At 36.4% G+C, this 16,315-nt stretch overlaps 1 protein-coding gene across 3 annotated transcripts in view; it reads right to left on the bottom strand.

Annotated features, from left to right (window-relative positions):
• Window positions 1-16,315, bottom strand: part of KCNT2 (potassium sodium-activated channel subfamily T member 2) — a 443,182-nt gene that overhangs the window by 265,067 nt on the left and 161,800 nt on the right. For all 3 annotated transcript variants that reach the window (XM_024976669.2, XM_024976670.2, XM_059875651.1), the window contains exons 4-5: window positions 10,651-10,699; window positions 7,698-7,757 (exon numbers count right to left, since the gene is read on the bottom strand). In XM_024976669.2, coding sequence (XP_024832437.1) covers window positions 7,698-7,757; window positions 10,651-10,699 — 109 coding nt within the window. The remainder of the gene's footprint in view (window positions 1-7,697; window positions 7,758-10,650; window positions 10,700-16,315) is intronic.

The raw sequence follows: 16,315 nt of genomic DNA, 5'->3' as shown, positions 1-16,315 counted from the left end.
AAAATTCAAGAAAACAGATGATTTCCTAAAATGTACCAGGCTTTTATTTTTATCATAAAAGAAAGTACAAGTTTAGAACTATTATCTAGGTAACTCTAAAAAAAAAAAGCACTTTAAAAAGTATAAGACTTATGGTAATCTACTTGCTGTTAGCCCAAATTGGGAACAAGAGACTCTTCAAAAGCACTTTCTTCTCTAATATTAAGAATACCTATATTTAAAATATTTAATCCAGAAGACTTAACTTTCTTTTAGTGAGTTTAAAATATGGAGTAACTCTATGGCAGCGTTACTTTGTATTTCTAAACATAAACCCAACAACACTTAGATTTACCATTCCTGTGGCATAATAAGCAGAATCACCAGGATCTAGGAGTCCTAGGATGAATTCTTTGTTCTTTTCCAGAAATAAGCCCATCATGAAGCTAACATTTCAGAACTGATGCTTTTTATAAGTGATTACTGTATTGGGAAAAAAAAAAAAAACTATAGATTTAACAAAAGCTTTCTAAGTGTGGTGAATTTTCATTATAAGAGGTTTGGATATTATGCATTTTGTGCATAATGCACAAAATCCTTTTGATTTAATAAATGTGTATGTATATATAGAGTACTGTTATATTTTTGAAAACAGTCGATAAAGACACAGACGGTATTCATGTGGCAGAGAAATAAGGATTTTCCTGTCAGGCAAGCCTCATGGATATTTTGCCAAGTTGTGACAAACATGAACAGAATGATGATTTAAGTTCAGATCTGCTGTCTGTATGACAGAGGACGGAAGGAATGAATGCCAGGCATTTTTAAATTATTATCTGCTAAATTTAACACACACTTTAAAGAGGTTTTGCTCACTTTGGTGCTACCTATTAAGTCTTTTGATTTTAAAAAACTTTGATCTCCATGATAGTTTAAACCTTTTAAGTTAAAGATTAAGTCATGCTTATTTTAGAATGTCTAAAATAGTGTGTACAAACATATATGTTGTATATGTAAATACATACATTATCTGTGTATATATATAAATATAAACAAATAAGAGGAAATTGTATGTAGATTTTATATTCAGAACTAGAAATATCAAACAGCAATATTAGAAATGGATTTCACTCCTAATGCAATATCCATTTCTTCATATCTGTCTATAATTTTTCTTAAAAGCCTAATTTGAGAGAAGGGCCTCATTTGAAGTTCTGCTATATGGATTTACCTTATATATGTGCTATAAACAGTTATCACTTATTCATTCCAACAGTGTATCCAACAGCTTATTGAAAGAGTCATAAGAGTTCACAAATTTGACTGAACATATGAAAGGAAAAGGGCTTCCCTGGTGGCTCAGATGGTAAAGAATATGCCCACAATGCAGGAGACTCGGGTTTGATCCCTGGCCTGTGAAGATTCCCTTGGAGGAGGAAATGGCAACCTACTCCAGTACTCTTATCTGGAGAATTCCACGGACAGAGGAGCCTGGTCGGCTACAGTCCATGGGGTCTCAAAAGAGCTGGACATGGCTTAATGACTAAAAGACAACAATGAAAAGAAAAGAAATCCTCCCCACATCACATAAGCCCTTGTTATCCTTCGTGTTGTAACACACAAGACTCAACCACCATGACCTAGACATTAATGTCTATGAAGGTCAGAATGAAAATATTATACATCATCTAGCCCTATCTACTAGGTCTTATAATCTTTGCTCTCATTTTATAAATTGCAGGAATTAATTGATTACAAAGGTCAGCACCATAAAATCACAAGGGGAAACTATAATTCCATCTTGAGTCTGTGCTTGTTAAATGACTGCTAGCATTTAAAGCCTCAAAGTTAATTTTATATAAAGTTTTAATTAGAATTTGGAGCAAATACACTCACGAACACAAATTAATATTTTGACCAGTTTATGTATTTGTAGATACTCTTGTTACAGTGGAAAATATTTCATTAAATTAGAGAAAAACACCCACATCCTTATTTTTCAGTACATCACTTTCTGTATATTACATTCAACATTTATCACATGCATACAAAGGACCTTAGAAGATAACACCTTGGATATTAATTTACTCGATTGTTTTCTTTCTCCTAAGTTTCCAAAATCCAAATTTGTCGATCACTACATATTTATGGGCTTCCCTGGTGATTCAGCAGTAAAAAATCTGCCTGCCAATGTAGGAGAAGTCGGTTTGATTCCTGGATCAGGAAGATCCCCTAGAGAAGGAAATGGCAACTCACTCCAGTATTTCTCCCGGGGAAATCCCATAGACAGAGGAGCCTAATGGATACAGTCCATGGGATTGCAAAAGAGTCTGACACAACTTAGCAACTTAACAACATATTTATGAAGTAGCTATTTTGACGAGGAGCTGCTGCTGCTGCTGCTGCTAAGTCACTTCAGCCGTGTCCGACTCTGTGCGACCCCATATACGGTAGCCCACCAGGCTCCCCTGTCCCTGGGATTCTCCAGGCAAGAATACTGGAATGGGTTGCCATTGCCTTCTCCAATGCATGAAAGTGAAAAGTGAAAGTGAAGTTGCTCAGTCATGTCCGACTCTTAGTGACCCCATGGACTTCAGCCTACCAGGCTCCTCCGTCCATGGATTTTTCAGGCAAGAGTGCTGGAGTGGGTTGCCATTGCCTTCTCCGTTGATGAGGAGATTCACTAATAAATCATTTAAAGAGCCCTCCTCAACATCTCCTTCTAAACTGTCTGTCACTAAGCTAGTACTTTCTAGGTAAGTTAGGGTTGAGTGGCTACATATATGCAAAATTTTCCAGCTTATCTCCTCCAACTTCAAAATATTCTTTCAGGCACCATTTTCCATCTTCAGTGTTCTCAGAAAAGAACAGAATGTATCCAAAGCAAACTAGTAATCCTCAACTTCCTAATCTAGCTTATTCTTACTTTTTATAAATCTTGCTTTATCCATCATTTTTCCTGTACCTTCTACCAGCTCATTTTAAATCATGCAGATTTTTACCATCACAAGGAAATCTTCCACCTCATTCTACTACTTTTAGTGAGCTTCTATACTGATCAATCAACAATCTTCATCTGAAAATTTTACTCTCAGTTGTACTCCTTTGAAACTGGTCTCTTAAGGGTGAATAACAAATGATCTCCTAAACTGTAAACCCAATTGCTTTTCTCAAGCTTCTTACTAAACCTGCCATCATTCATATCTTTCATCTAATATTTTCTCTTAGTCATTCTTAATATTTTATTTTCTTCATAATCAGTAAATAAATCCATCTGTGTTTATTTGGAAACCATGCACCCTTTTCTTTCTACATTTTCTAATTCATCCATTTTACCTGATTAGACACTGGTATTATGTTCTTTAGGTGGCACATATAAGAATTTTATAAAGGAAGCCAGGGGAAAAAGGTGAGTTTGAAAAGATTTCTTGCTCCAAATTAAAGATTAAAAAGTAGTCAACAGAATGTTACCTTTAAGACTTTATGTTGTGAAATGAGAAAGAAATTTATATGCTAGATAAGAATCCCCTCAAAACAGAAACTTGAGTGTGCTTGTTTATATGGTACATGCAATAACTGTGAACTGGAAATCAGCAATAATTATGACAACCATTCTGAAGACTTTCCACCCTTCTCACTTATTCCTCTGTCTGCCCTCATTGCTCTATTCTTTCAAGACCCACAACATAAGCATTTCCATTAACATGGGTCATCTCTTCTCCATTGGTTACTATCCCATCCTTAATGGACTTGCATGCTTTCTTCAACATTTCACTGGAAATGACTGCCAAAGCTTAATAAATCTCTTCTGCAAGTCCCAGATCTTCCTTTTCAGTTCTCTGCATATTACACCTATTTGTCCAAAAATACCTCAAATTCATCATTCCCAAAACAATTTCCATTATTCCATCTATCTTGACCCCAATCTGATTTTTTTCCTCGATGTAATTTTTCTTGGTTTTACTGCCTTGTATTGTCATTTGGATTTAGGAAATCTTAAAATGATATTTCACATTTTGTTCTCTTCTTCTATCTCAACCAATCTGTTGATGATGTCTTCACTTTCTACTTTCATGACTTTTCCTGCATTGAAGTAATTTATTCCTCTCACCTGGCCAAAACCTCACTCCCGCTTTTCCTTTTCTACTTCAATTGTGTCTTAGCAGAGCATATGGACTTCAGTGGAATGTCTCTTTGACTTCTGCTTGCGCAGATGTTCCAAACTAATACTCCTAAAACTTAGTTACAATTACAGAACTCTCATGTTCAACATCCTGCACCAACTTCCCATTCTAGGTTTCTCTACAGGGCCCTCACAATACTGTAGCAAACTTATCCCAACATTTTCCCAAACACACCATATGCTGCCCAAACCTAAATATTTATTCATTCTTCCAATTTTATATGCACATTTCTTATTTTATTCCTTTGCTAATTCTACAAATCCCTGTTGTTCTGCCTTTTTTTTTTTTAAGTGAAATTATGATCTTACTTTAGTGAAATCACTGGTTCAAGAACTCTGCTTAATAGGTCTTTTCATCCCATGATATAACCTCTCTCTCTGGTTCCTCTGCCTTTTCTAAATCTAGCCTTAATATATGGAAGTTCATGGTTCATGTACTGTTGAAGCATGGCTTGGAGAATTTTGAGCATTACTTTGCTAGTGTACCAGATGAGTGCAATTCTGCAGTAGTTTGAACATTTTTTGGCATTGCCTTTCTTTGAAATTGGAATGAAAACTGACCTTTTCCAGTCCTGTTGCTACTACTGTTTTCCAAATTTGCTGGCATATTGAGAACAGCACTTTCACAGCATCATCTTTTAGGATTTGAAACAGCTCAACTGGAATTCCATCACCTCCACTAGGTTTGTCCATAATGATGCTTTCTAAGGCCCAGTTGACTTCACATTCCAATATGTCTGGCTCTAGGTAAGTGATCACACCATCGTGATTATCTAGGTCGTGAAGATCTTTTTTGTTCAATTCTTCTGTGTATTCTTGCCACTTCTTCTTAATGTTTTCTGCTTCTGTTATGTCCATACCATTTCTGTCCTTTATATGAGCCCATTTTTGCATGAACATTCCCTTGGTATCTCCAACTTTCTTGAAGAGATCTCTAGTCTTTCCCATTCTAATATTTTCATCTATTTCTTTGCATTGATCAAAGGCAGAGGAGCCAGAGATCAAATTGCCAACATCCATTATATCATCGAAAAAGCAAGAGAGTTCCAGAAAAACATCCTCTTCTGCTTTACTGACGCCAAAGCCTTTGACTGTGTGGATCACAAGAAGCTGTGAAAAATCCTTAAAGAGATGGGAATCCCAGACTACCTGACCTGTCTCCTGAGAAATCTGTATGCAGGTCAGGAAGAAACACTTAGAACTGGACATGAACAACAGACTGGTTCCAAATCAGGAAAGGAGTACATCAAGGCTGTATATTTCCACTCTGCTTATTTAATTTATATGCAGTGTACATCATGCAAAATGCCAGGCTGGATGAAGCATAAGCTGGAATCAAGATTGCTGGGAGAAATATCAATAACCTTAGATATGCAGATGACACCACCTTTATGGCAGAATAACCTCAGATATGCAGATGACACCACCCTTATGGCAGAAAGTGAGGAGGAACTAAAAAGCCTCTTGATGAAAGTGCAAGAGGAGAGTGAAAAAGTTGGCTTAAAGCTCAACATTCAGAAAATTAAGATCATGGCATCTGGTCCCATCACTTCATGGGAAATAGACGGGGAAACAGTGGAAACAGTGTCAGACTTTATTTTTGGGGGGCTCCAAAATCACTGCAGATGGTGACTGCAGCCATGAAATTAAAGACGCTTACTCCTTGGAAGGTAGATTATGGCCAACCTAGATAGCATATTGAAAAGCAGAGACATTACTTTGCCAACAAAGGTCCGTCTAGTCAAGGTTATGGTTTTACGAGTGGTCATGTATGGATGTGAGAGTTGGACTGTGAAGAAAGCTTAGCACCGAAGAATTGATGCTTTTGAACTGTGGTGTTGGAGATGACTCTTGAGAGTCCATGGACTGCAAGGAGATCCAACCAGTCCATTCTAAAGGAGATCAGCCCTGGGATTTCTTTGGAAGGAATGATGCTAAAGCTGAAACTCCAGTACTTTGGCCACGTCATGCAAAGAGCTGACTCACTGGAAAAGACTCTGATACTGGGAGGGATTGAGGGCAGGAGGAAAAGGAGATGACAGAGGATGAGATGGCTGGATGGCATCACGGACTCGATGGACGTGAGTTTGAGCGAACTCCAGGAGTTGGTGATGGACAGGGAGGCCTGGCTTGTTGCAGTTCATGGGGTCGCAAAGAGTCGGACACAACTAAGTGACTGAACTGAACCGAACTGAAGAGGAACTAAAAAGCCTCTTGATGAAAGTTAAAGAGGAGAGTGAAAAAATTGGCTTAAAACTCAACATTCAGAAAACGAAGATCATGGCATCTGGTCCCATCACTTCATGGCAAATAGATGGGGAAACAATGAAAACAGTGACTTTATTTTCTTGGACAGAAAAATCATTGCAGATGGTGACTGCAGCCATGAAATTACAAGACGTTTGCTCCTTGAAAGAAAAGCTATGGCCAACCTAGACAGCATATTCAAAATCAGAGACATTACTTTGCCAACAAAAGTCCATCTAGTCAAAGCTATAATCTGTCCAGTAGTTATGTATGGATGTGAGAGTTGGACTATAAAGAAAGCTGAGTGCCGAAGAATGGATGCTTTGGAACTGTGGTGTTAGAGAAGACTCTTGAGACTCTCTTGGACTACAAGGAGATAAAACCAGTCCATCCTAAAGGAAATCAGTCCTGAATATTCACTGGAAGGACTGATGGTGAAGCTGAAACTCCAATACTTTGGCCATCTGATGCAAAGAGCTAACTCATTTGAAAAGACCCTGATGCTGAGAAAGATTGAAGGCAGGACAAGAAGGGGATGACAAAGGATGAGATGGCTGGTTTTCATCGCTGACTCAATGGACATGAGTTTGAGTAACCTCTGGGAGCTCGTGATGGACAGGAAAGCCTGGTTTGCTGCAATCCATGTGTTCATAAAGAGTCAGACATGACTGAGTGACTGAACTGAACTGATGAACCCCCACTGAGATTTATTTGCATCTCATGTGATGTACTTATTATTCCACCTTGTATTATTATTGCCTGTATAATCTTCTCCTGCCTACCCTCATTTCTGGATTGTAAACTCATTGAGAAAAAAAGAAAAAAACAAACAAAAAACAATGCACATTGTGGTGCTCTTCATTAAACAAGAGCTCAATAAACATTTGTTAAATTGGGTTAGCCAAGCAAAGTTTTGCCAAAAATTAAGGGAATTCATTTTAATAATTCCTAACAGACACACTTTTCTCCCTTAGTGTTTTCTGTACAGATCAGGAGAAGAGGTTGAGAACAATAAAAAGCCAAACAATTTCATTCACTTGCCTTATATAAGCATGCATACACTGGGTAAATTAGACCAGAGGAATTAGTGAAGTGTGTTTAAGCCACCAAGGAAAACATTACTATATTACCACAGCTTTTTATTACATACTGGAGAGGCCCAAAATAATTAAAGGGGTTTAAGAAGATCTTGCTTTAGCCCTGGAGTGTGAATTATAAATAGACGAATACTAGGTAAATGCTAGTAGTGTGTTCCACTGGCAGAAAATTTCTAATTAAAACAACTTACCTTATAACTGAGATAACCAAGCAGTATTGTTTCAAAGAGACTTATCAGTGCCACTAAAACCTAAAATATAAATTATGCCTTAATGAGAAGATGCAAAAAAGATATATATTCTGAATATACTATCAATTTATAAATATATGCCTATGTATGTGTGTGCACATATGAGTATGTATATATATCATATATGATATAGGGATTGAAACCATATACAAGGCCTCGTGTCCTTGTCTTTTGGAGTAAAATGGTGACTCAAGAGTTAATGATTGGGAAATATGAAGATACAGAAACAAGGAAAATCTGTTGGGCTAAAGAACTGATAACAATTTAGACTATAATTCTGGTACATAACAGTATCACTGAAATCCCACAGAAAGATACAGATAAAAGCCTGTTTTTACAGGAAGCAGACTCCCTGTCCAGATGAAAACTGCTGACCATAAGAACATACACCCTAGACTAGTTGAAAGCAGAAGGTTGATCATGCTCAAAACTTCACCTTGATGCCAACCAATCGAAGAAATGTCCATGAGCTGATTACACCCTGCTTTTTGAACACTATAAAACTCCTCATATCCCCTCCAAGAGGGGTCACACAGTCTTCAAGGCATTAGCCCACTGTGGCCCCCTTTGCCTGGCAAAGCAATTAAAGCTACTCTTTTCTACTTCACCCAAAATTCTGTCTCCGTGTTTCTATTTGACTCTGGTGAACAGAGACCGAGTTTCAGCAACAGAGGTGCTGTTTGACACTCTTAACTTCTATATACAAGTGGTAGGGAGCAGGCTGTCCTGGGCACTGCAGTTTAGTTTTTATAATGTCTAATACTCCTCAGTAAGTCTTTTAAAATTTATTACCACAAATGTTAAGTGTGGGATTAGAATAGTCAGATGACTGGAATTTGAATGATATGTATCCTTGATACACACAATCACATGACTGCTCCACCATAAAACCAGCCACACAGCCTCCCTCTCAGTTCACCTGCCAAAAATGGCAGTTCCCTACAGAAAAATCAAAGAATACAAGCTTGGAGTTGGAGGGTATTTGCATCCTATCATCCACCTCAAACAAAGGTAAACAGTAACATCCTTGAACATTAAAGCAAATGGTCCAAGATACTTTCAGATTCCGTCTGAACAGACTTCATAACCAATCCCTGTTCTGCAGTGGACATGGGCATCCTGCACTGCCCTAGACAAGTCCCCGCCTTTCTCTCTCATCTCTACTCCGCATACAATTTCCTCAGCTCAACTCCCAAAGAACAGTGGCTCCAACAGAAAGGACATCCAAATTGTCTTGTGTTAAAGACTCTAAGCACTTTGGGAGAGAGGAATACTAAGCAAGTATCAACATGAAGTATTTAAGGTAACAAATATATTTGTTCATAGATTTGTGAGGGTTAAGTCAACCTGTCAGAAAAGCAGATGCCCTAGAGTTTTAGATTCTGACTCCTGTTTTAATGAAAATTTTGATATAGGTGCATATTAAAACATAAGGATAATTTAAAAACATATGAATGCATGACAATATAAGTAAAATAAGTCCGGAAGTGCATACAGTAGCCAGACATTATTAAAATAGAAAAGTTGAACTTTTTAGAGTTTCCCCACAAATTTTCTAACTCATGTGTGCCATTCTAAAGGTACACATTGTTAGGTGACCTTGAAACCATTTTCAGGATGAATTACTCAAAATCCTATTGAAAAATGAGCGTTCATATTTAAAGATATCACTCTTAAGTAAGAAACAATTTGAATGATCAAAATATATTTCAAGGCCATATATAATTATTCAGAAAAATACTAACTTACTTTATATGTATGCACCTCACTGATGGATAATATAGGAATCTAACTCAGAAATTAAAAACTGCATTTTTACTGAAACTAAAATATTTGAAAAGAGTTATTTGTAAGTTAATGACACTGCTATAAGATTCACTAAAAAAAAAAAACCATAAAACACAACTTATAAAATAGGAAATATGCAAACACAGTAAAAACTTGATTTCATAGTAATAAACACAATGCATACATAATCAAAATAATTCATAGTTGCATATAAAATGTACAGATCTCAGAATCACCCTGATGTTAAATGACAAACCAAATATTTTATTTTAAAGTATTTTAATGTTTGCTTATAAACAATGAGTCTTAGAATCTTTCCATTCCTTCCAGATTCAACTATCTTCCAATCTCTAATGCTTTTAATCTTAGAGACTCTACTCTTTGAATAATTTTTGCTTTTGAAAATTAACAAAACTAAAAAGCATCTGAAGGAAAGAGACAGGAGTAGAGGAAATGTGAAGTTGTAAAAAGTTTGCTAGGCATGAAAATCAACAGAAAAAAGAACAAAGAACAACACACAAGACTCCAGGAAACACACCAAATATGTAATTCAGAAGCACTGTTCCCTTCACATTTCCTTACTCCTTCTTCAGGACCCTTTTAATGCCAGAGCATACTTTTTGTTTATTTGCAAAATTATCTACTAAGGGACCAAGCTCTTCCCATTGGTAATAAGATCTATTGGTTCATTTGTTTATTCATTTAACAATTATTCATCAAGATTCTGCCATGCCCCTGATATTGAGAACATAAGGTAAAAAGGCAAACGTGGTTAAGGACTTTTGACTAATTTTTCAAACATGGATGTAACCTAAGAATTTAGGAACACATAAATTAGTTTGGAGAACTTGTTGTGATTTCAAACATTGTTTTACTCAAGCTTTCTGAAGTCTAATCCTGACCATGAGGAAATTCTCAACAGGTAGAATGCAAGGCTCATGTTAACATAAAGAAATAAAAACTTCAAGATGTGCATTAAGGTTAATTAAACAATAAGCAATTTTAATTGTTTATTTTTAATATCAATAATTTTCTCCCCAATAGTACTGCCTGTAAAATATGAGTACATCTAGACATATAGGAATAAAACAAAATTGTACATAACCTGTAAGCCCCATAAAGGTAGACTTCTGTTCACCCAAAAGATATGAGACCTATAAAAAGAATGATAAGACATTAGATTTTTCCAAGTGAAAAAAACATTCATTTTCAAATTTTGATAAAAGTTGAAAATATTTAAATGTTGTTAACATAAAGAGACAATAAAATAGAGACAATATATTAACATCAAAATTAAAATTAGGGAAAAAACCTTTATACTGGTTTAATTTTCTTTTTGGTAATATTCATTTCTATTTCAGGGAAAAAACTCTTCTTTATTTTGTTTTCGGTCTCATACTAATCAAAAGAAAAGACCATGGACTCTTATTTAAAGAATGAAAATGCCAGGGGAGAAAAACTCCAAACCATTTGCTAATCAATACTCCAGTGAAAAGTCACTTAAACACCTTCAATAAACTCTAGCATTTTATTATTTTTAAACAGCATTTTGTCAGTACAAATTCAACAGTAGAAATAATCAGAATAAAGTCAGTAACTCAGGTTGAAGGGGTGGCTCAGACAGTAAAGAATTCACTTGCCAAGCAGGAGACCCAGGTTTGATCCCTGGATCAGGAAGATCCCTGGAGAAGGGAATGGCAGCCCACTCCAGTATTTATGTTTGGGAAATCCCAGGGACAGAGTAGACTGGGGGGCTGCAGCCCATGGGTCACAAAGAGTTGGACATGACTGGAGCGACTAACACTTTCAGATTGTAAAGCACATTAATATTTGGGCTTTCCTGGTGGCACAGATGGTAAAGCGTCTGCCCACGATGCGGGAGAACCAGAGTTTGATCCCTGGGTTGGGAAGATACCCTGGAGAAGCAAATGGCAACCCACTCCAGTATTCTTGCCTGGAAAATCCCATGGACAAAGGACCCTAGTAGGCTGCAGTTCATAGATTCGCGAAGAGTTGGACATGACTGAGCGACTTCACTCAGTCTAACTAATACTAACACTTTCAGATTGTAAAGCACATTAATATTTAGATTCGTATTAATATTTAATAAAATATTTAATATACCACCCCCCAAAAAAACTGTGACTGAGGTTAGCATAAAACATTATGCAGAATAAGGAGTAATTATCTTTAAATGTGTCTTAAAAGTGCTATTATCTTTGATGCTAAAAATCATTTATAGTCTGCAAAGAACATCATATATTCTAATGTACGACTAGTTACAATTTTTCACTGTTTATACTTCATCCCTATCTACATCATTTGGTGCACAGCTGATTCAAATACTAGTCATTCCCAGCAACATACTCTACTCAGGAAAAGATGAAAATAGCTATATTACATTGCCCAAAAAATGCAAACAAAAAAACTACAAACAGAACTAAGCCCACTCACTACAGTGATAAAGTATTCGAGGAATCCCAAAAGAGAGTGTGTATTTTTAAATCTTTGAATCATTTTATTTTGGGTAATATGTTAAACAAACACAAAGAGCAATAAACTCTTTAAAATTCCTTGTTTAAAAAAGAACTGTAAAATTTAGAAGACTATTCAAAGAAAATACCTAGTATATTCACTTGCTCCTTGGAAGTAAAGCTATGAAACCTAAATAGCGAATTAAAAAGCAGAGACATCACTTTTCGGACAAAGGTTCATATAGACAAACCTATGGTTTTTCCAGTAGTCATGTATGGACGTGAAAGTTAGACCATAAAAAAGGCTAAAGTGCTGAAGAATTGATGCTTTCAAACTGTGGTGCTGGAGAAGACTCTTGAGAGTCCCTTGGACTGCAAGATCAAACCAGTCAATCCTAAATGAAATCAACCCTCAATATTCATTGGAAGGACTGATACTGAAGCTTCAATACTTTGTCCACCTGATAAAAAGAGCTGACTCATTGGAAAAGACCCTGATGCTGGAAGAGACTGAGGGCAGGAGGAGAAAGGGACGACAGAGGATGAGATGATTGGATGGCATCATTGACTCAATGGACATGAATTTGAGCAAACTCTGGAAGAAAATTAAGCATAGGAAAGCCTGGTATGCTGTAGTCCACAGGGTTGCAAAGAGTCAGACATGGCTTAGCAACTGAATTATAACAACAATCTGGTATATTATTCTTTGTGATTCTAGAATATAACATTATCTGGATTACTGACTTCTTTTGCTCCAAACCAAACCTGCACCATTTCCCAGCAAAATAGGTCTTCTCAGCCTTTCACATCTCAGTAAGTGGCACCAAATTTCATTGTGTTTGGTTAGCCAAAGACTTGGGCATCATCTTAGGTGCTTTCCTGCCATCTATCTATAAATACTGAATACATGAGTCACCAAACCCTTCCAATTCTTTCCACCAAATATCTGTAAAATGTATCTACTTCTCTTCATATCTATGGCCAGAACCACCTTACTATAAATGATCATTTTCTTACAATTGTGCTCTTGTAAAAGCCAAAACCTGGACCCTACACTTCCTTTTGTTTTCTATATTTTTTCTCCAAATTTCAACTACACAGATTCCTTCTAATGCATGTCATGTCACATCACCCCACTGAACCCTGACACTTTACTTGTGTTAAGATAAAGACCAAAACTTGGACCCTGGCACTCTTAGACTTAGTCAACTAAGTCTAAGCAGTGACACACTGCTTCCTATTGCAGCCCTTTTAACATGTTCTTCCCTCATCAGAGATCTCTCAGCTCAACTTTCTCTCAGGGAAATCTTTCTGGAAACTTCCCCTTGATCAATGCAGCCAAGGAATCTCTTAGGCCATGTCACTCACTATACCTCTGCCTCCACTCATCTCAGGAGTAACCTTAAATTTGTTTGTTAATGTACCTCTTTAATACTTGTATCTTCACTGAACTGCAAGTTCGGTACGATGGAGTATATCTCTTTTACTCACCATTATGGTACTAATGTCTTCCCAAGTACAGTAGTCTAGGCATTCAATACAGACAAATGGATGGAGCCAGGAAAGGCAAAATGTGGATGATGAACTCAGCACCACTCTCCTTTCCAGAACACACCTTATTATGTTCTCAGTAACACTTGAAAAATGAAGTCAAAACAAAGTATGCAGGAACAAAGAGGAACGTATAATATATAGGTTGGTTTTTTCATACATAGAAATGATATGTTATAAAATACAAAATAAGGAGATAGAAAACTCATAAAATAAATTCAAAAGCAAAAAATAAATTATAAAATCATAAAATAAATTGCTAATCATAAGTTTGAGAGCATTTTCAAAAGGAAATTGGTAGTGAATACAGATTTACTAAAAGCTAATTATCTAATTAATGACATTTTCTTTGATCTGACATGTTGTTTTAATAGGTCTTGAAATATCAGAGTACTTAAATTTAAATAAGCCTGTGAAGAAAAAATTTTAAGTACAAGACTGTGTCATGTGGAATAAGTTTCATAGTCCTTAAAAAAACATTTCTACAAAACTCGAATATGTAAATTTCAATGTGAAGTGACATCGCCATTGGAAAGTTGTCTTTTACATCCCCTTACCAGGCATTAAATTAAATTAAATACACAGGAGGAAAATGTACACATTCTAGCAAAAAGGTAGCGCCCAAACTCTCTTCATAAAATACATTTATCATGAAAAAAGAATGTGGGATCTGATCTCCATGTTCCTTGAAAACTACCAAAATGAATGAGAGGTGAAACTGAAACTAGCAGCTAGCCTCTAATTCCAAATGAGCTTCAATCCCATTGACAAAAATGTGCTCAGAGGATAGACTTGCACAGAAATATCGATTGCAGTGTTACATATGGCAGAATAGTAACTGGAATCTACCTAACCAACAAGAGATTTAAATTAACTTGCTCATCATCAACAACAGCAAAAAGGCCATCAACAAGAAAAACAAAAAGTCATTGGTAAAAATGATGTATATTTTGTATCAATATGACTGTGGTACCTGTATGTGTGTATCGATGCAATTTACAGAAGATTGGCAGTCAAAATACTAAAAATACTTTTTTGTAGGTATTGAGATTTTAGGTAATGTTTACTTCCTTTCCCTCACCCTAAGTATTTCTATTGCAATAATCATGAACCATTTGTACAATCGTAAGAATAAAACAGATTTCATTTTTTAAACTATAAGAACAGAACAACAAGAATGAACATAAAAACAACCTTTGGGACTTCCCTGGTAGTCCAGTTGCTAAGACTCTGTGCTCCCAATGCAGGGGAGCTGGGGTTCAATCCTTGGTTGGGGAGCTAGTTCCACACATGCCACAGTTAAGACCCAGTGCAGCCAAATAAACAAATACATATTTTTAAAAGTAAATAAAAATAAAATTTATATTATTTAGCTAGTTTAATTTGTTAATTTATTATTATATAAATAATATTATTTATGTGTAATACATTATGGGCTTCCCAGGTGACTCAGTGGTAAAGTATCCACCTGCCAATGTAGAAAACGTGGGTTCGATCTCTTGCTCAGGAAGATCGCCTGGAGAAGGAAATGGCAACCCACTCCAGTATTCTTGCCTGGGAAATCCCATACACGGAAGAGCCTGGTGGGTTACAGCAGGTTGCAAAGAGTCAAACATGACTTAGTAACTAAACTACCATCACCACATAATATATAAATAAAAATAATAAAAATATAACATTTATTATTTATATGGCTTAACTAGGCCTATAGATAAAAATCACATTGAAGAATGATTATGAAAACTGGAAGAACTATATCAAACAATGGAAATAATAGTAGTTAGATATGAAAAGTTAATGACATGCAACCCCAGCCACTCTTGACAGCTCACTTATTTATGGTGAATAAATACCTCTCCTAAAGGAAAGGAAATAGCTGCTGAAAATGTCAAAACTGCTTTGGCAGCAGAGGTAGAGGTCAGGGGTAAAAATGTTAACTGGAAGAATCAAGCATCTGGTAAACACAGAAAAGTTATAGGGTCATTGCCTGGGGCAGAATTCATATGAAAGACTTGTGGGTCACAGCTCAAGAGGAACTTGGGTTGACAAAGCTCCAAACTCAGTAGGCAAGCTTGTATTGTATTAACAAAAGTTTAAGACCAATAAATCAAAGAGGAAAATTATGACACTCTCTTAATCATAACAAATCCTAAGAAATGAGGATTCCTTAAAATGGCCACATTTTAAGGACGGACAAAATTTAACATAAATTTATCATTTGACCAGGATACTGAAGCATAGTAGAGTCTTGACAATATATTACAAAGATTTTCCAATAACTGAATCCTTTCAAAATGGGTATACTTCCTACTGGGCTTCCCAGGTGACTCAGTGGTAAAACATCTGCCTGCCAATGGAGGAGATGCAGGTTTGATCCCTAGGTTAGGAAGATCCCTTGAAGAAGGAAATGGCATTCTTGACTGGGAAACCCCATGGACAGAGGAGCCTGGGGAGCTACAATCTATGGGGTCATAAAAGAGTTGGACACTTCTTAGCGACTAAAATAACAACAATACTTCACACCACTGTTGGAGATGTGGCAGAGAGAACTAAACGCTGAGTCTTTGAAATAATAGACTCTTAAGAATCTTTCCATCAGACACTCATGGGCTGACGTAGAAGTGGCTTCCTATCAATGTTATTTTTTTTTCCCCTTCCATGGTACAGAGTTGGGTGTAAAAAGCTACTCTTTGGCCAAAGGTGACTTTCTCAGCCTCTGTGTCATGGTATGACTGTGTCACTGAT

Source organism: Bos taurus, chromosome 16, assembly GCF_002263795.3.
Source record: "Bos taurus isolate L1 Dominette 01449 registration number 42190680 breed Hereford chromosome 16, ARS-UCD2.0, whole genome shotgun sequence".
NCBI lineage: Eukaryota > Metazoa > Chordata > Mammalia > Artiodactyla > Bovidae > Bos > Bos taurus.
The sequence above is the reverse complement of the archived record's forward strand: the minus strand, read 5'-3'. Positions and strand labels throughout refer to the sequence as shown.